This window comes from Mauremys mutica, chromosome 3 (assembly GCF_020497125.1).
Source record: "Mauremys mutica isolate MM-2020 ecotype Southern chromosome 3, ASM2049712v1, whole genome shotgun sequence".
NCBI classification, from domain to species: Eukaryota; Metazoa; Chordata; order Testudines; family Geoemydidae; genus Mauremys; species Mauremys mutica.
In genome coordinates this window covers 156,014,117-156,039,580 of record NC_059074.1, presented here as the reverse complement: position 1 = coordinate 156,039,580, position 25,464 = coordinate 156,014,117, and the positions used below count along the sequence as shown (strand labels likewise).

Here is a 25,464-nt window from a genome sequence, read left to right as displayed (position 1 = left end):
GCACCTCTAAAGCAAGGATTTCAATGCATTTCCAAAAATTAATGAACTGAGTCTCATAACATCCCAGGAAGGGAGAGACGTTTTATCATGCCCGGTTTACAGATGCGAACACTGAGGGACAGAAAGGTTAAGTGACTTGCCCAAGGCTGCACAGTTAGTCAGTTGCAGAGTCAGAGAGGGGCACATGAGCACTGTTGAAGGAGCGGAGATGATGGTCAGGAGAGGGAGCAGCCACATGAAGTGATCAGAGTTTAGTGAGAAGATTGAGTGAGTACCCACTTTGGTCAGGGAGATGATCTAGGGTTTGAAATCAAATGAGGTGGTGAGGAGGCAGGATCTAATGGATCAGACAGGACATCAACCTGGGAGCCGAAACCACCAGGGTTGAGGGCAGGAAACGGGGCAGCGGAAGGCGAGGCAAGAGGCTGTGTTGGAGAAGTGGGCAGGGAGTCAGGTGGGTGTAAGTGATGGCTACATGGCGGGGCAAATGGAGAAGAGCTGGATGGAGAGTTCTTCAGAGAAGAAGGAGTGAGAAGGGGAAGAGGAAGGGCCTAGAGGTGGAAACAGGAGGAGCCCTGTGCCCTTGCCATGGCTCTTTGTCATGAACCAAGGTAGGGAGTGTGCAAAAATGCTGCGGAGACAGTAGCCGCAGGGACATGGGAATCTAGGTTTCAGCCGGAGCCAGGAGAGGGAGGGAGAGCTGAGGAGGTCATGGAGGGTGGTGATCGTCTCTGAGGTGGAGTGGCTGTTCCAGCTGGAACAAAGGGTGGAGGCATGGGGGTGAAGTCTGAAAGGGAGGAGACAAAGGTGAGAAGGAGGGCAGGAGGGCAAAGGCTTGGGCAGATGCCTCTCGAGATGAGGATAAGTGGATTTATGGGGAGAAGATAGGGTGAGGAGTATAGTTAGAGCTGGGGGGAGCAGCAGCAACAGGAGGGCAAAAGGGAAGATGAAAACAGAAGGAGACATGATGGATCCTATATTCTTCTTCACATCTTGTCCTAACCTATTGTTTTAAACAGCTGCTCTGTTCCTCCACAGAGGTGGCTGCATTTCAGTGATGGGTAAAGATATTTCTCTCTCCCTCTCTAGATGTACTTGTAGAGTGCATAGGAACTCTTCAGGATGAAAAGGCTTATATGAATGTAACATGTCATCGTTCTCAGAGCAGGGCTCATCATGATACTTCCACCCTTCCCTGTGTTTAAGGAAATAATCCAACACAGAGCTAGCAATTTAAAGCACTAACAGTGCATGAAAAATGGCGGGTGGGTGGATGTGTGTGTGTTAGAGAGAGAGCGAGAGAGAGAGAGAGAGAAGAAAAAAAAACCTGGGTAGTGGAAACCTCTCACACATCTTGGATATGTAAATGTTTCCAAAGCAAAGGTACAAGTGACCACACTGCAGTGCAAGTCTCACTGCTTTCTCAGTCAGGAATGATGTGTTAACGTGAACTTTATAACACTAACATTTACATTAACAAGTATCTGGAATGGAACAGAGCAATCTCTGCTTTTGAGGTGTTTATTGTAGTGGCTTCAGGGCTAAAAAGAGACCAGGGGCCTGATTCTGTTCTCACAGGGTAAATCAAGAATAATTTCAACAACAGCATTTGAGTCAGATGGGTGTAAAACTTGGGGGAGATGAGCCAGTTCTCATGTTTCTAAACCGAACCCACATTCCTGGCAACAATCTGTTTATTTCTACACAAAATATAATTGCTACTTTCTTTAAGTGTTCTATCTCATCGTTTGTACCAGACAGACTAAGCATTTCTTGGTACTTGGAACCACATTTTGAAAAGAGTTCAAAGTGAGATTTTTAGTGCTCAGCACCCACAACTGGGACCAAATTTTCAGAAGAACGAATTTCCCATTTAGGCACATAAATAAGGTCCAGATTTTCAAAAGCGCTCAGCATCCAGCAGCTCCTAGTGTGACACTTGTGGCCAGATCTCTTTTGAAAATCTGATCCCATTTACGAATATTGACTTCTGAAAATCTGGCCCCAACTGAGAGTGCTGAGGCCTTGGAAAAATCTAGCCCTTAATGACCATCTGCAGTAGGAACCTTCACTCATCCAGCCACAGCTACTGACAACTTCAAAATACCTTCACCATCAATCATTATTCAGTGCATTGAAAGAAAAAGTGATCTGCTTAAATACTATGAATTGATTTCAAATCTGATTCATAAATATGGTAGAACATTCCCTGATTAATAAATGAGACACTTATAGATGTTTTCTAAGTCACTATGGTTATAAAAATAAAATAGCTCACAGAAACCTATTAGGAATTAAAATGTTGCTTTATTTAAAAAATGCAACATTTGCCTCTCCGCTGTTGGTGGAAACACAACACAACTGCAGCATTTCCATCACTGAGCATTCAAAATTCATGCGTAAGGCCGTGAAAAAAATCACGAGACTGGCTTAAAAATTATGAGACATTAAAAATAAATCTTGGGTTCTTTTTATTTGTTCTGGTTTCTGAGCCTTTAGTGTCACATTTTCAAGCATTTCTCTGCAACCAGGATGGTTACAACTTGCTTTTTAAAAAAGAAACCTGAGTTTCATGTAATCATATGACTCCAGGAGCAGAGGCATTTGGTAAAACACCAAATATTGTGATAATATTACAAGAGCTGGCAATACTGTAACAGCATTGTGCTAATGGATGAGAATGAGGAAGTTGAAATTGACCAATATAGTTTCATCCTGGGAGTTGAATGAAATGCAAAATGTAAGCAAACAGCATGTGTGGTGAAGACTAGGCACAGGTTTAAAATTCTTCCCTTTTTAATTTTGGTTATCACACTGTTCTTGATATTACATAAGAACATAAAAACATCCCTACTAGGTCAGACCAAGGGTCCATCTAGCCCAGTATCCTGTCTTCCGACAGTGGCCAATGCCAGGTGCCCTAGAGGGAATGAACAGAACAGGTAATCATCAAGTGATCCATACTCTGTCGCTCATTCCCAGCTTCTGGCAAACAGAGGCTAGGGACACCATTCCTGCCCATCTTGGCTAATAGCCATTGATGGACCTATCCCCCATGAACTTATCTAGTTCTTTATTGAATCCTGTTATGCCTTCACAACATCCTCTGGCAAGGAGTTCCACAGGTTGACTGTGCATTGTGTGAAGAAATATTTCTTTTTATTTGTTTTAAAACTGCTGCCTATTAATTTCATTCGGTGACCCCTAGTTCTTGTGATACGAGAAAGATTAAACAACACTTCCTTATCTACTTTCTCTATACCAGTCATTATTTTATAGACCTCTATCATATCCTCCCTTAGTAGTCTCTTTTCCAAGCTGAAAAGTCCCAGTCTTATTAATCTCTCCTCATGCAGAAGCTGTTCCATACCCCTAATCATTTTTGTTGCCTTTTTCTGAACCTTTTCCAATTCCAATATAACTCTTTTGAGATGGGGTGACCACATCTGCACACAGTATTCAAGATGTGGGCGTACCATGGATTTATATAGAGGCTATATGATATTTTCTGTCCTATTATCTATCCCTTTCTTAATTATTCCCAGCATTCTGCTTTTGTGACTGCTGCTGCACATTGAGTGGATGTTTTCAGAGAACTATCCATGACTCCAAGATCTCTTTCTTGAGTGGTAACAGCTAATTTAGACCCCATCATTTTATATGTATAGTTGGGATTATGTTTTCCAATGTGCATTACTTTGCATTTATCAACATTAAATTTAATCTGCCATTTTGTTGCCCAATCACCCAGTTTTGAGAGATCCTTTTGTAGCTCTTTGCAGTCCACCTGGGTCTTAACTATCTTGAGTAGTTTTGTATCATATTGGTAAAGAAACTTTTTGTAAAATTAGTTCCATGTTGATAGTGTCCATTTAACTTAATTTTTCATGCAGGATAGGAGGTGAAAAGCCCTCTGGCTTCTCTCCTTTCTGCTCCAAGCACAGCCATTACAGGCAGAACCTATCGGTGGGTTCTGTAGTCACATAAGATTGCTATTGATTTCAACTTTACACTGTACCATGAAAATGCATGACTCTCATGGACAGACTTGCTTCTAAAAAGAATGACTTTGCCCTGAATTTCTCATCACTGATGCTTATTCTTCATAAGAGAGACATCTGGGCTAGAATATACATTTCCTTGGCTGTGCAGAACCCTGGGCTGGACTTGAGCCAGTAAAAATGGACGTGGCTAAATGCATGTGTTGGAAATGAAACCTAAAGCCAATTTACCAGCTCTCATCCTTTATCTCCAGGCTAGGCTCTCAGGGCTTGTCTACATTACCCACAGGATGGACGGGCAGCGATCGTTCCAGCGGAGGGGGGCGGGGGGGGGGATTTATCGCCTCTAGTCTAGAGGCGATAAATCGATTGCGGAGCGCGCTCCCGTCGACTCCGGGGTACTCCACCAGAGTGAGAGGCGCAGGCGGAGTTGACAGGGGAGCATCAGCCGTCGACTCACCGCAGTGAAGACACTGCGGAGAGTAGATCTAAGTACATTGACTTCAGCTACGTTATTCACATAGCTGAAGTTGCGTAACTTAGATCGATCGCACCTTCTCCCCCTTCCCCCCCAAGTGGAGACCAGGCCTCACACTCAGCCGCTAGTGGGGGAAGAAAAGCAGACTGGCTTAAAGGATTTTCACTAGGAGAAGATTTAGTTCAAACAAGCACTCAGATTTCTGGATGTCTATTCAAACCTTACCTCAACCAGGAGCCCAATACAGCCCAGCCAGAACACCACTGCATTCAGTGGAATTCCATTTGCTTAGCCGAGGGCTATCTTTAGGCCAGTGTGAAGCTGTCAATCATTGGTTAGCAAAGTGTGCAATGCTTAGCCCTCCAGTGCTGCGCTGCTATAGCAGAGGATGAGTAATTGTTATCAGAGGATTATTGGCTTATTTAGGAGTGTTGTGCAGTTTACAGCTCCATGCAGGGCATCGCTGCAAAATAAACAGAGGCAGCATGGCCTAGTGATTTGCACATAGGGGCAAGGAGGCAGAAGCCTCTGACTCCCGGTCCCTACTCTGTTACCAAGTCGTTGTGTGACATGGCACAAGCTGCACCCTCCCCCCTTGTGTCACAGTTATTCACATTTTACAGGTGTGCATAAAACTCCCCTCCCAGGAGCGTGGTGAGGATTAGTTACGCAATATCTGAACAATGCTTTGAAGAGACAAAGTATTCAGTATTATTATCAAATGATCAAAGCGGCCAAGCCTACAAAACGACCGCTGCTTTGGTACGAATACCTCCATACAGGCATCTACGCAGACTGCTATAGCCCTCCTCTTGAGCTGGAGGAAATAAAAGAAAGGGGAAGGAAACGGAGTGAGAGACAGAGCTAGATAATGACAAACACTTTAAACGTGGACACCGACACCCATCTCAGCAAGGGAAAGAGAGAACAAATGACCACTCTTCTCATGCCCAGGAGAGTCCAGAGCAGTGAAGGGATGCCCTGTGCTGTGGCTTCCAGGCAACACTTCCCTCAGGTCCTTTAAATCAAGCCACCTTTTACCTCCCAGTGAGGTAGCTCCACCCCTGAAGCACAGCAGCATTGACCCTAGTGATCCCTAGGCAAGGAGCGTGCTATGCTCCAGGAGTGGAACAGGGCAGATTGCTATGGGCAACGCATCGGCAAAGTTCCACGCCATTCCTGATTTCACAGCCATCTACCTCCTGCTGTGTAATTTCCCTCTGGCACTCAGCCTTCTGACTCTGGCCCTGTTCTGCTTGGCAGCACGAGCGATGGAGTTCTTACTGCACACTTAGACGCCCCGGACCTTTGCACTGGCAGACAGTATGGGCCTTCAGCTCCTCAGCGTCCTGCGCCCGACTGTTCCTACATCCAGAATCTCATGGACTCTCAGGACTTTCTTTTGGTAGGGTGACCACTGGTAACGTTGGCAACTAGCTACAAGCCAATGCTCTTCCTTTCTGTTTACCCATAGCACAGCTGCAGCGTGGGCTGTGATACTGCACTCATGCATGCCTCATCCCTGCTTGGGAGGGGCCACCCCTAGGAGTGGGTGAGGTGCCTAATCTCCAGGCTCTCTCTACTGAGAGTGTCAGCAAGGGGGCAGTTAGTGCTAACATGTGCTGGTGTTCTGAGGGGTCACCTGCCTACTGGAAATGGACTGTGACCCCCCCCGCACACATTTGACAGTGGCTGTTCAGTAGCCTAGAAGACAGCAGTGAGTTTTGGTCAATGTGACCCTTCGCTGGGTTCAAATTAGTAAGAGGCTCCATACCTCACTCTCAGTCCCCTGGGCCACGCAGACCCCAACGTGAACTGATTCTGCCTTGAACCAGTGTGTCCCTGCGGCACCCAAGACTCCCTGAACCACTGGGACAGGGATTATTTCTATGCTTCTTTTCTGAGGACTAGTGGAAACACGCCAGGCCCCTGTGGGTTAATCCCCTTCAACACAGCATGCAGGAGTCTCCTAGTGTAGTTCTGTTCTCCGTTTTCCCATAATGTCCGCTCTGCATCAGTGGGAGAAGGAGATCTATAGATGCCAGGTTGATGTTACTAGCTGGAAGGAGAGCCCCTAGCTTTAAGGGTTTTTTAAAAAAAATAAAATGCTGGTTTAGTTCAATCAAGGGGAGAAATAAATCAGCTGCATCCTACGTATTTCACCACCTTTATTATCAGCCTTATTTTCCCCTTCAAATAGTTTTCAAATATTGGATCCATGGAAGCTGCCCCTTCAGGATCCTACACCACAGGTATGCTGGGGTGAGGAAAGCAAGGCTTCATAGTCGTTACAAGCGAGCTCCCCGAACGAAAGCCATTCCTTCCCTGCTCCTAGCTATTTCGATGTCCCAGCTAAGACACTTCAAGGTCTCCACTGGGAAACATCTGCCAGACATTTGTCTCAAATAGGTGCCCAAGTGAAATCTCAGTGAGTGTGGGGAAAGCATTTTGCTATGTCAGCAATTCCTGGCACTTTCCCATTCTCTTTCCAGAAACCTACACTGCTACTCCACCTGCCTCTGACACCAGCTTGCCAATGAGAGCAACTGGCTAGCCAGGTGGGTGGGGCCAGCCTCCCCACCTCTTCTTGTTTCTTCTCCATCATACTTGGGAGTTAAAATTCCCCTTTTCAAAGATGGCTTCCTTGAGAAGTGCTGTGCATCACAGAATATCAGCGTTGGAAGGGACCTCAGGAGGTCATCTAGTCCAACCCCCTACTCAAAGCAGGACCAACCCCAACTAAATCATCCCAGCCAGGGCTTTGTCAAGCCTGACCTTAAAAACCTCTAAGGAAGGAGATTCCACCACCTCCCTAGGTAACCCATTCCAGTGCCCTCCTAGTGAAAAAGTTTTTCCTGTGGGCAGCCTCTTCCCTCATGTGTCACACCCTTTAGACCCTTTCTGTGCTGTAAAGCAGATCCTTTGGTGGTGCAAGTCACCATAATGGCATTGATTTCAAGAGAGCTACACTTATTTGCACTAGTGGAGGATCTAATCCTACAACCCTACCCAGGTCATTGTACAACGTGCTACAAGATGAATGTAGACACAACCCAGCCACATACCCATAATTTGGCTGAAGCCTCAGATGGTCCTGGATTTTAATTCAGTTATGGGAACATTAGGTCTCTTCTACACCGTACCCTTTGATTGGGTGGTGGTCAGGGGACAACCACGCTGTCACTGCTTCCCTTGACTGGTTACAATTTTAGTGTAGAAAGGGCTTTGGCATGTGGGACAATTAGCTGCTCAAACAGCAGCAGATGGCCACGTTCTTCCTTACACAAACTGTGTGGCAGGCGGTTGTTGGTGATCCAAGATGCAACTGGAGCAGTACCCTTGATTTTTTACTTCAAGTCACAGGCCCAATCCATCACCACCTGACTGCATTAGAGTCAATAGAGTCAAGGGAAGAACTGGGTCCCATGTGCTGAAGCAGTCCTCCAGCCTGTAATCTGCAAACGGGTACTGTGTGAAGAACTCACACAATGCTCCAAGCAAGAGAGCTCCCATTATGCTGCCTGCCATAGCTAAGATGGGGGGATAGGACACAGGGTACTCTGCAATCAGAGTAACCCATGCTAGCTGTACCCTAGCTAGCGCCGATAATCCTGGGCAGCATGGGCTAGCTACTCGAGTACATACACAGGCTCCTGGGTGGGGTTGTACAGCCTGCACTGTCATGGTTTTACTGCTGTCATTATTCAAGCTAGATAGATCCAAGCTAGCTTGGAAATAGCCACAATACTGCAGTCACGTCTCTGATTGCAGCATAGACACACCCTCAGAGGCACATAGAAAAGCTGTGGGGAAATTTACAGCAGAGATTGCAGAAAACACTGGTCCATTTTGCTACAGGATATTGTCTGTGTATCTTATACCTCTGTTGGTTTTTCAACTGAGAACTTGCTACTGGGTGTCAGCAAAAAGCATTAAACCTTGTTCATTGCAGAGTTGGTTACTCAATGACAAGAGAAAGTGAAATGCACAAGAAAAGCCCTATTTATGGGATGGAGACGAGTGTAATACTAGAAAAGGCATTCAGGGCATCAGAAACATTAGGGGAAGGGCATGCATTAAGGTGAGGGAGAGGGATTAGCAAGACCTGCAGAGCGATTTAATTAGCAAGCATTAAAACATGACTTTCACAAACATTTATTTTTTCAGACCTGTGTTTGGGGTTGTCGGTATTGCTTACTAGGTTATTCATCCTAGTGCCTGCATAGCGCTTTCTGTCATCAAGACACTCTGCAGACATGAACTGCTGTATCACCATAATCTCAGGAAATGCAAGTGTCACCAATCCCACTTGACAGATGAAGAAACAGATTCCGAGATGTTATGGCCAAAACATTGAAGGCTAGCCACAATTTTTGGGTGCCTAAGATGAGGCATCTGCATGTCTCAAGCTGGGCTCCCAGAAATGGAGACACCCAAAATGAGTGGACACTTTTGCCATTTCTGTCCTAAATGATTCCCCCAAGAGCACATACCAAGGGGTAGAGAAGCAGAGCTGGGGTTAGCACTAAAGAGTCCTGAATACCACTAAACCGCATTGCTCTCTTGCCACTCTCTGCTTTGAGTCAGGTCAGACACCTGTCAGTTACAGCCCGCACTCCTGCTGAATGCCCACCCAGAACCTGCAGTGCAGAAAATTAAATAAAATTTTAAAAAATGGTGAGGAAATTACCAGGCGACCAGACCTTCTCAAGCCGCAGAAAAGTTCAGCTTAGGTTCCAGGTCAATGCTTATTCCATTTGTATAGGTTCTCCCATCTCTGCTTGGGTGAGATGCAATTAATTCAGTCCCTGTTGGCAGCCCATTCTGGGACCATTTCCGGTACCGTATAGGATACTGCACACTAAGTCCAATATTAGATCAATATGACCAGAAGGTAACTCTGAAGACTCCCATTATGGTTACCTACCTCTTGAGTTTTAATAGTTTGAAAAGAAACTCTGAATACTGGTCTCTATTTGTGTCTCCAAGCCAGAAGATGGCCTAGCCCTTACCTCGGCTAATTCTTTGCTTCTCTCCTGAAAGGATCCCCGGAGTATCGATCACACTGATGCTTTCTAGAACTGGGTTGGGCAGCTGGGCACATACAAATCTGTGTAAAAAGAAGAGGAAAAAAATCTGGTGAGAAATTGATACCTCAGGATGGATGTATAACTCAGCTCCTGGTCTCATTTACACTGCGGTAAATCCAGAACTCTGTTGTCATCAATGGAGTTCCTCTGGATTTACACAGGTAGAAATGAAGCCAGAATCTAGTCCCTTCTATGCTTATTTGGCGCTTCTGGAAAATATTTTTATGTTCACTCTGTTGGCATGCGGCACTTTTTCCATGTGGGCCCCAAATGTAGATTGCTAAAGAAAAACAAACAATGTGTGAATTCCAACGTGGAGAAAACTATTTTCTTTTGTTGTTTAGCTTGCAGTGAGAAAGGATTGTTGTTTTTCTTCCTGTAAACATTCCCCTGCAGGGTTCTGGACTCAACTGAGCTGAAACAGCAACACATCTGAAAAAGCAACAGCGTAGTGCTAATGCCAGGAAACCCAAAAGCAAAGCTGGCTATAAACGGAAACCAAAACTGACCATTCTAACCTCACTGATGAGAAAGCCAAAAGAAGACCAAACGCATACACTGTTATTTATCTTGTTGGCCCATGGTAGCATTGCATGGGTGCCCCTTTTGCAATCATATCACAAGGGAGGGGAGTTGTGTGTGGGGCAAAGCGGAAGGCAGTGGAAGTTGGCATGAAAAGTAACAGCCATGCATTGTCATGGAAGGAAGCAGCAGCACCAGGAGAACTTTTGGCCCAACCCAGAAGTAAATTTGGCACACCAGATGGCTGGGTGCAGTCAGGATGGGGGAACACAGTCCAACAGTGCTGCTGAAGTCACCGTGGCATCTGGACAAACTAGTGCCATTGCTATAGGTTGTTTCTTCAACACCTTTTCACTCTGAAGTATGACCCAGCTGTTTTTTATAGGAATGAGCTTAGTCATCTGGCAATGGGAGTCCCACAAACTTCTGCCCCACACTATTAGAGATTTCAGTTCAAACACTAACCCAGCTTGGCAAGTGAGCATTCCTCATTGCATGATTGTTAGCTAACAAAACTGGAGTATTCAGCAGCATTTCTGGCATGGCTTTCTCACTGCATAGCTTATGTATCAACTGTGCAGTCAGAGCTAGAAAGACCCATTAGGACATGTCAGGGCTAGTTTTAAATGACCCATATAATGGGACTTTCAGCACTTTCCTTGGGGAAGCTATTCCACAGAGGAGATCGGATCTGAGGCCAGAAGAAGGGGATTTAATAGAATGCCAGTACATGTAATTGCATCCTGGCGGCTCTTGCAATCCTGTCGTTGTGTCCAGTGGGGTAAGTTATGCCTCACTAAAACGTTGTGTGGGCAGCTGTTCTGTGCCAGCAATATGTTCCACTGCAGAGATGGTTGTGTCTCAGTAGTTATGTAGCTGGGAGGGAGGGGTTGAGCTGAATTTTACTTACTAGCACACTCACCTCAGGTACCGCTTTCTCAAAAAAAAAAAAAAAAGCAGGCCTGTCTATTAAATATTATCGGTTTTCTGCATCACTTGGAGGTAGCCACAATGTATTTTCCACAGTGTAGTTGCTATGATTCCACTGCTAAAGTGATCAATGAAACCAGAGTTTAAAATGTGGTTATACCAGGGAAAGGAACCACATACAAGTGACACCTTCTTACTCCACAGATAATGCTTGATTAGTTGTGCTAAGCACTTCACTTGCTTAATGAGACATAGCTCCAGCCCACCCAGAGCATACAATCTAATACCCATCGTTGTAGAAACCAGGATGGGGTTAAACACTTTCTCTGGGCAAGCAATGTTGCTAGATCTGGCGGAAAGGGCTGGCAGGTGTGGCTTGTCAGACTTTGAGACTGAGAGGAGCAACTGACAGCTGTGCTAGGGTGGGTGTGAAGCAGCCCGTAAAAGGGAAGCAGTGGGGTGTGAGGAGGAGAAAGGAGTTTCTCCTCAGGCAGTGGCTGTCATAGTCCTAGGCTGAGAGGAGAATAACTGTGGATGTTAAGACCTTCTAAGACCCAGGAGGCTCAGATTATCATGGCAAGACTATTTCTGTTTTGTTTGGACACAGCGGTGAGGTGGAAGGCAGCTGCCCTGCAATTGGTTCATGCTTTGGGACCTAAGGTTAGGAGGAACCATGCCTGGGCTGGGCTGTTTTCTCAGGACTGAGTCTGTAATGTTTCTTTTGGTTCCTTGCTGTTTCCCTGCTGGGTTTTGATCTGCCTTTCAGAGGGTGTGACTGTGACTCCATCTGCTACCCCCTCTCTATCCAGAGAGTAAGAACACCCCTCTGATGGTGGAGGAAGAAAGGGAGGGCTGGATTCTCTTCTGGCCCAGGCATTGTTAGCTAAATTCCAGATGCAGGACCAAACCTAGGTGAAGACGGTAGGGATTGCATAATTGTATCATATGTAGGGGGCAGACTAGCTTCCAGAGTGTCTCTTACTGCTGACAATACACAAACAAGGAGACCCAGTTTGGCCAATGGTGCAAACTTGGTGTGAAAGTGATAGGCCGGATTTTTGGTCCTGCTCCATTCCCTTTGTGCCATTCAAGTGCCCTAGGTGTGGGCACTACCTATACCTTCTCTGCTGGGGATACTTCCAAGAGTCTGGGAGCCCCAGCTGATGCAGAGTGCATGTGTGTATGTGTGTCCCTCACTTCAGCCCCCATGGCATGTCATGGTCAAGGAGGGGCCAGAGCATGATGTTGCCTCAGTGATTACCAGCTGGTGGAGGGTCCTGCAGCTGGTGCTCTGTAGAAACTGAGAGCAACAGTTGTTACCTGCTTACCCTGTCTCTGCTGTGGGAGCTGAATGCAGCAGAAAACCTGGCCCAATACAACAACAAAAATGAACCCCTATGACAGTGGTCCCCAAACTTTTTACCTCATGTACCCCCTTGCCTCTGTCATGGCTCTGGCTTGGGGGGAGGGGGAAAAGGATGTGGTAAGGGGGCTGAATCTGGCCTGGACCCTTCCTTTTGGGGGCTGGCCTGGCCAGCTGTGGGGCCCCCCCAAGCATTTCTCTTCGCTTCCCACAGCTTGGGGACCTCTGCCCTATGCTGTCATGTGGATACCACTTTTCAGAATCGAACTTCACTATAAGGTGAAATGAAATGGCACCAGGATCTTCATCCAGGAAAAATTCCAAGCACATTACGCAGCTACAGCCCTGAAATGCAAGGGCAAAGGAGAGGTAGTCCGATCTTCGTGGTGATTGGCTGACATTTATGATTGACTAGTCCGATGACTCATTCACTAGACCAAGTTATATTTGCTACCTTCTTTAACAGGCTGGTGAAATTCTTGTCTTAGTTAGAAATTCCACCCACTTCAGACATGGGTTGATTCTCTTAACTTGCTTAAAGAATGTTACCATGGGGAAAAGGGGGGAAAAAATAGTATCATTGGGCAAGAGTTCTACAGGCAACTGATCATATGTGGCAGAATGATGGCTTAAAATCAGGGCCGGCTCCAGACCCCAGCGCGCCAAGCAGGCGCGTGGGGCGGCATTTTCCCGGCAGGGCGGCATTTGGCTCCGGCGGACCTTCCGCAGTCATGCCTGCGGGAGCTCCACCGGAACCCCGGGACGAGCGGACCTGCCGCAGGCATGACTGCGGCGGGTGCGCTGGTCCCGCGGCTCGGACGGAGCTCCCGCAGGCATGCCTGCGGATGCTCCACCGGAGCCGCGGGACCAGCGCACCCGCCGCAGACGCTTCTGCCCCGGCCGCGGGACCAGGGAAGGGCGGCGAGCGCGCCGCCCTGCTTGGGGCGGTGTAATTTCTAGAGCCGCCCCTGCTTAAAATAACCAGCCACAGTTCACTACAAATACAGGGGATTGCCAGGGATGCACTATGAAATTTGGTTCAACAATAGAAATACATGCAGGACAGAATATAATCTTTCCCAGTCTTGACTGGGACTTTTGGGTGCCGCTGCAATATGGCTGAACAATCACAGCCATCCGGTGGTAGCCACTACTTGCCTGGGTTGGATTTGAACTCCAAGAGGCTCTGTATCTGCATACCGTTCTCCTTAGATTGAACATACTGAACCAAATTCACCTTGGTGTTACTAGGTTGGCAGAATTAGCCAAGCAGGGTGGTATTTGGCTCTCTGTTTCCCCCGCTTTCACTATTCATGGCCGGACTGTCAGAATGTAAGGTATGTTCTTTCCAGAAGTGTGTTTACTGAAATCCTGAAAGGCTAATGAACTGAGCAGTACGTTGATTCTCTGGAATGACCCATGGAACACAATGCAAAGGGATGGAGCAGCCAATGCCTCCCTGGATGATGACAGCCCCATCTCCCCTGCATATGCAGATCCTGCAGGTGTTCACTGGCAGAGAGATATGTACCAAAAGCAGGATATTCCCCAACTGTAGCACTTGCTGCACTTGGAAAATTAGCTTCCTACTTCTTTTAGGGACCCTGCCTCTCTCTGGCGTGTGGGCCAGATCCTCAGCTGGTGTATACTGGTATAACTGTTCACTTCACTGAGGATCTGGCCCATGGCCTCTTGCGGATAAAGCAGCAGGACAATTCTTTTGGGTACTTATCTTCAGAAGCAGCTGGCTGTTACTTTATATAGTTGTATGCACTAGGCGAAATGCACCTTCACCTCTGCCATGTGCACTGTACCAGACTACCCCCTTTGAAGTCTCTACAGCCAGCAGTTCAGAAAACACTGCCCCTTTCTATTTACTGCATGGTGTTGGCAAAGAGGGGTTAATCACATTTCTTGGCTACTCCCTGAATTAACTGCAGGACCTGTGCTTCTCCTCCTGTCACTGAATCACTGGTACAGACAAATGCCCCCATGCACCCCACATGCACACATCCAGCTCCTTCAGCACAGAAGGATGATAGAGAACAGAGCACAGTGTAATGAGATGAGCTAGTCCGCTGGAAGCTTAGTACAAACCATGACTCTTCACATTGTTGCTAGGTCATCAGCATAAGTCAAGCAGCCAAAGTAAGGTGGCATTTGTATTTCACACTTTGTGTAGCCTCCTTATTACTGCTCCTGTCCTCTACCCTGAATGTTTCTGGCAGCAAGGGCTCTCCTGCATTGTCTTTCTGTGGTGAGGAAGCTTCTGCAACTCTTTTTTGAGCTGCTCTTAATGGTGCTTTTTTGATCCAATGCCTCTGAGCCCTAAGCAGGGGATCTGTTGTTTCCACAGTGCAAACCACCCCCTATCCTGGAGGAAAGCGTGGGTTGGCACAAGTCCCAGTCATTGGCTGGATGCAGATGTTCTGGGCCCTGTGGGACACTGAAAACAGCTGGAAATCTCTCTGGAACTAGTGCCACATCACATTGGCATTGTCAGAGTGCTGTGATCAAATGTCACTTTCACAGTCAACCAAAGGCATAGCGAGGCTCTTTGCAAACTGACACCTATAGGAATCCATCTAACTCTCTGTGTCACAGGACACCTCTCCCCCCCTGCCCTGTATGCCCACAATATCTCCTGCCCAGCTGCAGCAATACTCCCATGTTTCTCTCCTAGTGGCAACACTGCTGCTTTTTGATTACCTTCACGGCCTGGGAGCCAGGAGTGGAGCCAAAGTGCAATGCTGCAGAACATGTGGCAGAGTGTCTGCGTACCAGGAACCATCAGGGAAAGTGAGGAAGGGCAGTTAGAAAACTCAGTTTCTGCTGCCAATGCTAGCACTGGAGTCAGTCAAGGCCATAGGAAAGGCTGGGACTGGTGCTCTGTCTGGATTAGGGTTTGTGTGTTGCTGGGCCCCTGGGGTGTGGAAGGTCTGTGTGGCTGCCTAGACCTAACGCTCACACTGGCTGTCTTGGGCCTGGAGAAATGAGCCCAAACCAAGGACCTTGAATTTTGGAGCAGTTAAGATCTGAACAGCACAGCTTAGGGCCCCCGTCTAGCTGTGACACAGCATAGATCCCTCCTTGCAGAGGTTGTCCCAGGGGAAGTTGGAACCCTAGTCAGTTTGTATCTGTAACCAGTGCAACAGAAGGGAGAGATCCATATACTGTTTCAAGTCATGCTCAAGCAATGCTGAAATCCAGAGATGAAACATGAACACATTGGGCCAGTTTCATAAGAACGGCCATACTGGGTAAGACCAAAGGTGCATTCAGCCCAGTATCCTGTCTACCGACAGTGGCCAATGCCAGGTGCCCCAGAGGGAGTGAACCTAACAGGTAATGATCAAGTGATCTCTCTCCTGCCGTCCATCACCACCCTCTGACGAACAGAGGCTAGGGACACCATTCCTTACCCATCCTGGCTAATAGCCATTAATGGACTTGACTTCCATGAATGTATCCAGTTCTCTTTTAAACCCTGTTATAGCCCTAGCCTTCACAACCTCCTCAGGCAAGGAGTTCCACAAGTTGACTGTGCGCTGTGTGAAGAAGAACTTCCTTTTATTTGTTTTAAACCTGCTGCCCATTAATTTCATTTGGTGGCCCATTGTTCTTATATTATGGGAACAAGTAAATAACTTTTCCTTATTCACTTTCTCCACGTCACTCATGATTTTATATAACTCTATCATATCCCCCCATAGTCTCCTCTTTTCCAAGCTGAAAAGCCCTAGCCTCTTTAATCTCTCCTCATATGGGACCCATTCCAAACCCCTAATCATTTTAGTTGCCCTTCTCTGAACCTTTCTAATGCCAATATATCTTTTTTGAGATGAGGAGACCACATCTGTACGCAGTATTCAAGATGTGGGCGTACCATGGATTTATATAAGGGCAATAAGATATTCTCCGTCTTATTATCTATCCCCTTTTTAATGATTCCGAACATCCTGTTTGCTTTTTTCACTGCCGCTGCACACTGCATGGACGTCTTCAGAGAACTATCCACGATGACTCCAAGATATTTTTCCTGATTAGTTGTAGCTAAATTAGCCCCCATCATATTGTATGTATAGTTGGGTTTGTTTTTCCCAATGTGCATTACTTTACATTTATCCACATTAAATTTCATTTGCCATTTTGTTGCCCAAACACGTAGTTTTGTGAGATCTTTTTGAAGTTCTTCAGTCTGCTTTGGTCTTAACTATCTTGAGCAGTTTAGTATCATCTGTAAACTTTGCCACCTCACTTTTTACCCCTTTCTCCAGATCATTTATGAATAAGTTGAATAGGATTGGTCCTAGGACTGACCCTTGGGGAACACCACTAGTTACCCCTCTCCATTCTGAAAATTTAACATTTATTCCTACCCTTTGTTCCCTGTCTTTTAACCAGTTCTCAATCCATGAAAGGATCATCCCTCTTATCCCATGACAATTTAATTTATGTAAGAGCCTTTGGTGAGGGACCTTGTCAAAGGCTTTCTGGAAATCTAAGTACACTATGTCCACTGGATCCCCCTTGTCCACATGTTTGACCCCGTCAAAGAACTCTAATAGATGAATAAGACGTGATTTCCCTTTACAGAAACCATGTTGACTTTTGCCCAACAAGTTTTCTTCTATATGTGTCTGACAATTTTGTTCTTTATGACTGTTTCAACTAATTTGCCCAGTACTGACGTTAGACTTACCTGTCTGTAATTGCCGGGATCACCTCTAGAGCCCTTTTTAAATATTGGCGTTACATTAGCTATCTTCCAGTCATTGGGTACAGAAGCTGATTTAAAGGGCAAGTTATAAACCATAGTTAGTAGTTCTGCAATTTCACATTGGAGTTTCTTCAGAACTCTTGGGTGAATGCCATCTGGTCCCAGTGACTTGTTAATGTTAAGTTTATCAATTAATTCCAAAACCATCTCTAGTGACACCTCAATCTGTGACAATTCCTCCGATTTGTCACCTACAAAAGCCAGCTAAGGTTTGGGAATCTCCCTAACATCCTCAGCCATGAAAACTGAAGCAAAGAATTAATTTAGTTTCTCTGCAATGACTTTATCATCTTTCACTTCTGATATTTTTCCGCCGGCTTCAGTGGAGTTACACCAGAGCCTAATTTGGCCAAGGAACTGAAGTGATTGCGTAGTAGAGAACTCTAGGAACATAAAATCAGGGGAGAGCAGAGTGGTATGCAGTGATCCTTCAACCTTGTTAGTTTCAAGGCAGTATATGACACAAGGCAAGTTTGGTGTCCTCAGGTCTCTGTAGTGAATGCTTGTTCGTGTTACAAAACAGCTCAGCCCAGGCCATTATGCTTGGTGGTCTGGCCCATGACAAGGCATTGTAAGGCAGGAGTGCTGCCCAGTGTGACTGGGGTGGCTTCACAACAATGCAATGTGGGGAGAAGCTTGGGTGATGTTTTACCCCCATGACACTCATCGTACTGTTCGCCAGGGACTCATTATGACACTGCAGAGCAGCTCTACCTTGGTGTATAAGAGCAATACACTGACCTGTTCAAAAAGGCATTGCCAAAAGCATTGAGTTTCCTGAAGGGTTTTTTCGGATCCACCACCAGTGCATTACCAGGAATGATCCCCTCCACGTCCCCCTGCATCACTGCGATGAAGGAGTCAGTCGTAGGCTCTGGTCCAATTCTCATCCCTGGGAAATCCTGTTCCAGCAGGTACCTTGAGAGAGAAAACAGGGCAGGATGATGCGTGAGATCTGAGCTGTTGAATTCCTATCAGAGCTGCTGCTGAGGTGCACGGTGCAGCCCCTTGAGACTATTTTTAGCACTGGAAATCTGCAAATGCAATGGTAGGTTTTCACTTGGGATCTCAGAGCTATGGCTGCCTCAGCATAATCAGATGAAGAAACTGAGAGAATGTCAGATGCTGTGAAGAGATTCTCATCATTATTAGTCATTCTGTAAGTCTGTGTCACAACCCCTTAGAAGTTTAGAACCGATCTTTCTTTATCAAAGAAAAGCGTAAAAAGCCCCATTCATTGCAAGCGGGGCTGTTAACTCTGAAACCTAACAACATTCAATATTAACATTACTTCACTGCTGATCATTTTAGCAGAAGTGTTCAGCTAATGGGCTCAGCCCACAATCCAGAACTGCTTCTCAGATGCTGAAAGCCACAACTATCCCATACTCTGCTGTCAAAATCTCTCTTCCCTTCCTCCATGACAGCTTCTACAATGCAGTTCTTGTTACAATAGCACACTGAACATTAAAAGGATAGGGGGCAGTGTTACAAAACCTATGTAGAGGGGAGGTAAGTCCGTTTACTTACCACTTCTGTGCTACAGAACATTCCTCAATAAAACCCTCAGGTTTTTTTTTTAATGTAGACAAAGCTGGAACGCTGCAAAAATTAGGGCAAGTTTGTCACAGTATATGGGGCATTAATTATAAGGCTGCTGGTGAATACAGGGCTGCACATACTGACTTGGCATTGCCTAGTTTGTGAGTACTGGATTGCTACAGGTGATAGAGTGCTGGACTGTGCACATTTAGTTTAATATTGTATTGATCATCAAAGCCGGGTAGCTGGTACTTTGTTTTTTCCCGTTGCTTAAAGCACACCATTGAACCTTGTCATGAGGTGGGGAAAATACATATTGTATGGACTTTGCAAGTCAATACAGCGAAAAAATAGGCTGCATTTTGAGATTACTGTCTTTAACAGCTAGTGGAGAGACGAGGAGGAGGAGGTTATAGCTTTTCACAGCTATGTTGTTTTAATATGGGATGAGTTTTATGAAGGAGGGTGATACTGGGCATGCCACCATAATCCATCCTCCATGTGAGAGCCTATGGGCCAATCGTTTGGGTGAATTCTCATCTTCTCATCACCTTAATGAATGTCATCTCATCCAGCAAAACCATATAGACATATTAGGAATGGCAACCTTTATGCTCATCTGGATACACTGTACTCCTGGGACCTGGGCTGGAGCTGCATTTTCCACTCTCGCTGAGCAAGGAGGAACTACAGTACAGACGAGTATAAGATTTAAAAGCCAATTGAAAGGCCATGTGGCAAGGAAGCATGCAAGATTGATGGCTATTGATCCTGTAAGGGATTAATTAACAAACAGTGCAGCTACAGCAGCATTAACTCTCTAGCGGTGAGCCTCCAGTTTCCAGCAGGAGCAGGTCTTGCCCTGCTTCTCCTGTCACAATCATTTTGTCTTGCATGCCTTTCATCCCAGTGCTTTCGAAGCTCTGTACGGACTAGAAAGATTCACCTACTGCTGAAATATAAGGAGCTTTGGGGTGAAATGTGGAAACTGCTTAACAGTTCCCAGCAACACTAAATAATTTAGGACAGGAAGAGAAGAAAATACAACAGCCCAATAGCTCCTAGATGAGGCTACCTGAAATTCCTGAGCAGTTGACTATTGCAGAGGTTCTCAAACTTCTCCAGAATAGTAGAACCTCAGCGTTACGAACACTTCGGGAACGGAGGTTGTTCATAACTCTGAGCAAAATGTTAGGGTTGCTCTTTCAAAAGTTTACAACTGAACGTTGCCTTAATACAGCTTTGAAACTTTACTCTGCAGAAGAAAAATGCTGCTTTTAACCAATTTAAATGAAACAAGCACAGAAAGTTTCCTTACCTTGTCAAAAAAAAAATGAAACTTTCCCTTTATTTTTTAGCAATTTACATTTAACACAGTGTACTTGTATTTGCCTTTTTTTTTTGGTCTCTGCTGCTGCCTGATTGCATATTTACAGTTCCAAATAAGGTGTGTGGTTGGCTGGTCAGTTCGTAACTCTGAGGTTCTACTGTAGATGGGCCACATCTTAAAAGAGAGATTATCTCATGGGCTCAGCTCCCCTCTCATTCATGATCGTATGAGCCACCTCCCTTCCTGATCATGATCACAGAGGTTCTCTGTGGCAGTTACAGCAGCTCTTTACGTACAAGAATATTAGGAAAACATGGATGTATGTTTTACTATCTCTACTGGGATTTAGCAGCACTAGATGACCAGTCAACTTTCTACCACCAAGTGCTTCATGGACCTGGATTCAATTCCTTGGGCCTATCTCTCTGCGCCAGGAAGGGCTAGCTCACTTCTTGGAAAGCTCATTTTAGCATCCCTGTTAGACAGTTCGGAAGCTGTACTGATGGATTCTAGAAACTGAACATAAACTTCCTGTGTGGCAGGGCAGAGCTCTAGCCCCTAGACCAAATGTAGGCAACCTATGGCACATGTGCCAAAGGCGGCACATGAGCTGATTTTCAGTGGCACTCACACTGCCCAGGTCCTGGCCGCCAGTCTGTGGGGGGTTCTGCATTTTAATTTAATTTTAAATGAAGCTTCTTAAACATTTAAAAACCCTCGTTTACTTTACATATAACAAGAGTTTAATTATATATTATAGACTTATAGAAAGAGACCTTCTAAAAATGTTAAAATGTATTACTGGCATGTGAAAGCTTAAATTAGAGTGAATAAATGAAGACTCGGCACAGCACTTCTGAAAGGTTGCCGATCCCTGCCCTAGACCAATAGCATAGCCCTAAGATACTTTTATTTCTATTGGCTTTCCTCTGATCTTTTTGCAATGTTTTTTATCTGAGCCAATATACACAAAAGCTCTCCCCACACAGACCTAGATTGAATCCAGAGAGTTAGATATTTTAGAATTCCTACTTTAAAATGCGACAGGAAAATAGATATTATAGTCTGAGGAGAAAAGGCACAAAGAGGAGTTAGGCGCCTTTTGAAGACCTCCACCCTGGCCTTTAACTTTGTAATAAAATCATTTTTACACTCCTTTCTGTGATGCACAAGCACCATGACAACATGCAACTATTGTGTGAATACAGACTTTAAAAAAGCCTGTGGTTTCACCTTTCAGTTATAGACAAGACCTCTAAGAGAGAAGAAGCAAATAATGATCCTCTTCTAATCACCTGGAATGGATGCATTTTATCACATCCCCACTCATCTAGTAATCCCCCCAACTGTTTTTGTTTGTTATATAAAACACTTTTAAAAAAACCCAAGCACTCAAACAGCTACAAAAGAAGTTACAAGTTAAAGCTAATTGATGTACAACAAGTGGTATGAAATCAAACCGACAAGTGGATTCTAAGATACTTAAGAATTTACACTGCCCAGGGAGAACTCTCCGGGAGTGGGCGCATTGTACAGCAGGGCAACTCAAGGGTTCTGCTATGCTGTGGGCAAACACAAGGTGATCTATTGAAGTGCTGCGTACACTCGTCTGATGGGCTGATGGTCAGTGAAGCAAGGGGCCTGCACTGAAAGAAGAAAACCAAAGCACACTTGTGGGGGTGGGAATCCTATAAATACACAGGCACAGTGAATGTAATGGCTTGTAAAAGGTGCTGGGTGACAGCACCAGCGTTCTCGACCCCTTGAGACTGGGCAGCTGCAGTGCAAGCTTCCCCCAGCAGCCACTGTGCCTTAACCCTCAGCTGTGAGACCCCCTGCTAGGGATAAAAGGGAAGACAAATCTCCACTGCCCAGTGGTCTATCAGGTCCAGACTGTCTTGGCAGCCTCTCCAAGGTATGCTTGCAGGCTCCTCTGTTCTAACCCCAAGACATTGCTGCCTCCTGCTAGAAAGGGCAGAAGTGCTGATCTTCATGCAAGGATAGGGTGACCAGACTGCAAGTGTGAAAAATTGGGACAAGGGGTGGGGGGGTAATAGGAGCCTATATAAGAAAAAGACCCAAAAATCGGGACTGTCCCTGTAAAATCGGGACATCTGGTCACCCTATGCAAGGATGCTGCAGGATGTGTGTGGGGAGAGGAGGGTTGCTTTAGCGATGAGTCAGGCAGGATGCTGTGGAGAGGCAGAGATGATGTAGTGGTTGTAGAGGGGAGGTGGGGAGCAGTGGCTGGAGCAGCAGCTTGGAACTGGCCTGGGGAGCAGAGCATGAGAATGTTTGGAGTGAGGAGATGGCTGCACCAAAAGCAACCTGTGCTGACCGACAGCAGGGCTCTAGCCCCTCGTTTATTTTATTAACAGGGAGGCTGGAGCCAGGCCAGAGCTATTTTTAGCAGAGACTACAGCCCACTAATTAATTAAAATAGTAACATCCTGCCCTGCTGTCCCCTCCCCAAGCAGGAAACATAAAAGGTAATAATGTTGCAGAGCCAGACTCTGATGGGATCCTGCCGTCACTGCTAACATCAGACTGGGCTGCTAGTGGTTAAAGGAAGCATTTTTAACTTCCCAGGTAAAAGTGCCAGCTCACTGCGTCTCTTTGGGCACGTATGCCCTTTCTGTGGATCTGGAAATTCTGCCAAGGCAACCTTGGAAGGGAATGGGAGGAGTGAGTGATGGGAGGGTTGAAATGTACAAGCTGAAATTCAGGACCGTACATCTTTCACCTAGCAAAATAAGGCTCGGTCCCCTGCGTCTCCAAAGGCAGACAAGAGAACAGTCTGGTTCCACCAAAACCAAAGGGAGAATTTCAGTCTTGCTTCACCGACTTCCAAACACGCAGCAAGCCTCCTCCCTGCCGGGCTGCTAGAAATATTTCACAGATGACCTTGATTGTCTTGTTTCTACCCCCCACCTCCAGATACAGCAGGAGTCTGATCACAAGATGCTGCCGCTTAGCCCTCGAGAGAGAGACACCCCTTAACATTTCATCTGGATCTAAACCTTGGCTATAGATGGCCCCCTTTAGCTTTCAGGGAAGAGGCTTGGGGTCCAAACCCAAATTTTGTGGCTTAGGTCCTGTTTGTCGCCGGGAGCTCCTTAAATCAGCGCTCTGAGACTCAATGGTCAGGTATCTGAGTTTTATTGATCATATTTGCACTGCACAACAGGACTGAGGAATCTCTCCAAGCCCTGCCCTGAAGCACACAGAGCTCAATGTAAAGATAAGATGGATTCTCTGGGGGGCAGCCTGTCCTTTCATTGTTCCAGAGTCGCGCTCAAAAATCTGGAGGGGAATATCCCCAGGATGGGTCAGAGCCATTGCTAGCTTCATCCTAATGCTGAGGCAGAGGAGGAGTCTCTTACTTCTCTGCTGTTGTGGTTAGCTTCTGATGCTTTTATCCAGACTATCTGGACCCACAGGGTCTGCGAGCTCGGGCTGGAAACCTCTCAAAAGCTTCCTGGCATTTCCTGCTTCTGACAGGCTGGAACTACCTGGAGACCAGCCTCTTACGTTATTTTATGTGTTTGTATCCAGTCCCAGCACCCCTACATCCCCCCGAATTACACCCACCACCCACTGGTACATGCAGAGGGACAGACACACTTCGAAAGGCCCACTCATCCATCTTGGTGGAGCTGCTCCCGGGAAGAAACAGGCTGGCCTCTTCTGCTCTGCCCAGGGCTCCCACGTGTGTTCATCACATCTGTGTCCACAGCAGGAGCGGAAAGCAGAGCAGCCAGGCATGGGGTAACTAATGAGAACTTGCTGCTTCAGGAGAGAAAGCCGACTCACCAAACAAGTGCGTCAATCCAAGAGATGAGGGGATGCTACCTCCCCAGGCCACTAGTTACCCCATAGCGGTTGTGGAGTCTCACTTGTGTCACCTGGGCGTACTCACCTAGTGAGCAGCCCAGCTCTCAGGCCAAGAGAGAAGAGCGGGATTGAGTGGGAGAGGGGATCTAGAAGGGAAGGCAGGTAGGTGGTGGTGAGTCTTGTGCTGCTGGGGTTAGTGATGGAAGTAGGGGAGAGTGTGGGGGGGAAGCCAGTGGGGGCTGCAGAGACCAGGGAGGAAGCACTGGGTATACATAGGGGCTGAGAGGCAAAGGGAGGGAGTGGATGTGCAGGTAGCGAGCTTAGAGTGGAAGAATTAATGACCTCCCCAAATCTGGAGTCAGCTCCACTCTGAAGTGTGGCTGAGGATGAAAATGAGGAGGGATCCAACATGTGACCCCACCACACCTTTCAGATCTTCCAAGAAGTCCAAAGCAGAGTTTAAGAACAAAGATTCAAGTCAGGTGTGTGGAGAAGGGGAGGGCAGGGTTAGCTCTGCCAGCCCGGCTTCACTTTATGCAGGGCAATTCCCTCCCCGCACCTAACCCATCTTTAAAAATAACTTCATGAGACCAAGCAAGACCCCTGCAGTGTCTGCTTTCTAGCACACAGGGGTCGTGCGCCAGCCAGGTAGCTGGCTGGGCATTGCAAATTCATTCTGTGTCTAGCTCTTGGTTACAGCATTAGGTTGCAGGAATATTAGAACAGGTAAAAACACCTGCATTCCACAAGGTCATTCAGGCACAGCCAGTTTCACTGGCCCTCTCCTATTCTCCCCACACTCTCGTTCAAATGTTGGTACAAAGTAAAGCTTCCTCCCAGGTAGATAAAGGGCTGGCCTCACCTCTGGCTTACTGTGGTTTTATGCCCGTGTTACTCCTTTGATTTCAATGCAGTTACCCCAGCATCACACTAGAGATACTCAGTGGTGAATCTGACCCAAGATATTCATCTTGTGAATCCAGAGAGGAAATGGAGAAGATGCAGCCCAAGTATGATCTGAGGAGTGAGGATACTGGGAGCTGACCTGGGGTTAGTATCACTGCTGAGGTATATAAGTGGTGCATCTGAATTGACCTGCAATCAAGACCAGCTCATCCTGAGATTGTGAAATATGTTTAACCCTCCCTCTGCTGGTCTTCCACCAGACCTGCTATCTGCCATTAACCTTCCACTGAAATCAGTTCACCTTTAGGATGTACCTGACACCTGCAGCAGCACAGTCAGTACATAGGTGCTAGATGGATCTGAAACAGGTAGGAGGGGCTGCTTTTAGAGCCTTGAAGTTTGACCATCCTTTTTCACACCCACCCCCTCACCCTCCCACCCTTCTTCATAGGGGCACCCCAGGGCACTATACAAAGAAAAAACAATCCTAAAATAACTTAAAAAATATAAATCCCAAAGAACCCACAATAAGTTTTATCCAGGACTTGTCAGTTGGGAAATAAATGAATTCCTTGAGAGAGAAATGTCCACTGTTCCACCACCTTCCAAAAGCCAGGGGGATATTCGATAGTAAGGCCACATTAGGGGTCACGCTTACCATGCACCGAAGCGTAAATGTTTTGCATAC

At 46.3% G+C, this 25,464-nt stretch overlaps 2 protein-coding genes across 2 annotated transcripts in view; one reads left to right on the top strand and one right to left on the bottom strand.

Moving 5' to 3' along the window:
• The window catches only part of CAPN14 (calpain 14), a 103,054-nt gene that overhangs the window by 28,525 nt on the left and 49,065 nt on the right, over nt 1-25,464 (top strand). The gene's annotated exons all lie outside the window — the stretch shown is intronic.
• Nucleotides 1-25,464, bottom strand: part of EHD3 (EH domain containing 3) — a 35,521-nt gene that overhangs the window by 8,686 nt on the left and 1,371 nt on the right. Inside the window, exons 2-3 of the mRNA XM_045010071.1 lie at nt 17,906-18,082; nt 9,492-9,589 (exon numbers count right to left, since the gene is read on the bottom strand). Coding sequence (XP_044866006.1) covers nt 9,492-9,589; nt 17,906-18,082 — 275 coding nt within the window. The remainder of the gene's footprint in view (nt 1-9,491; nt 9,590-17,905; nt 18,083-25,464) is intronic.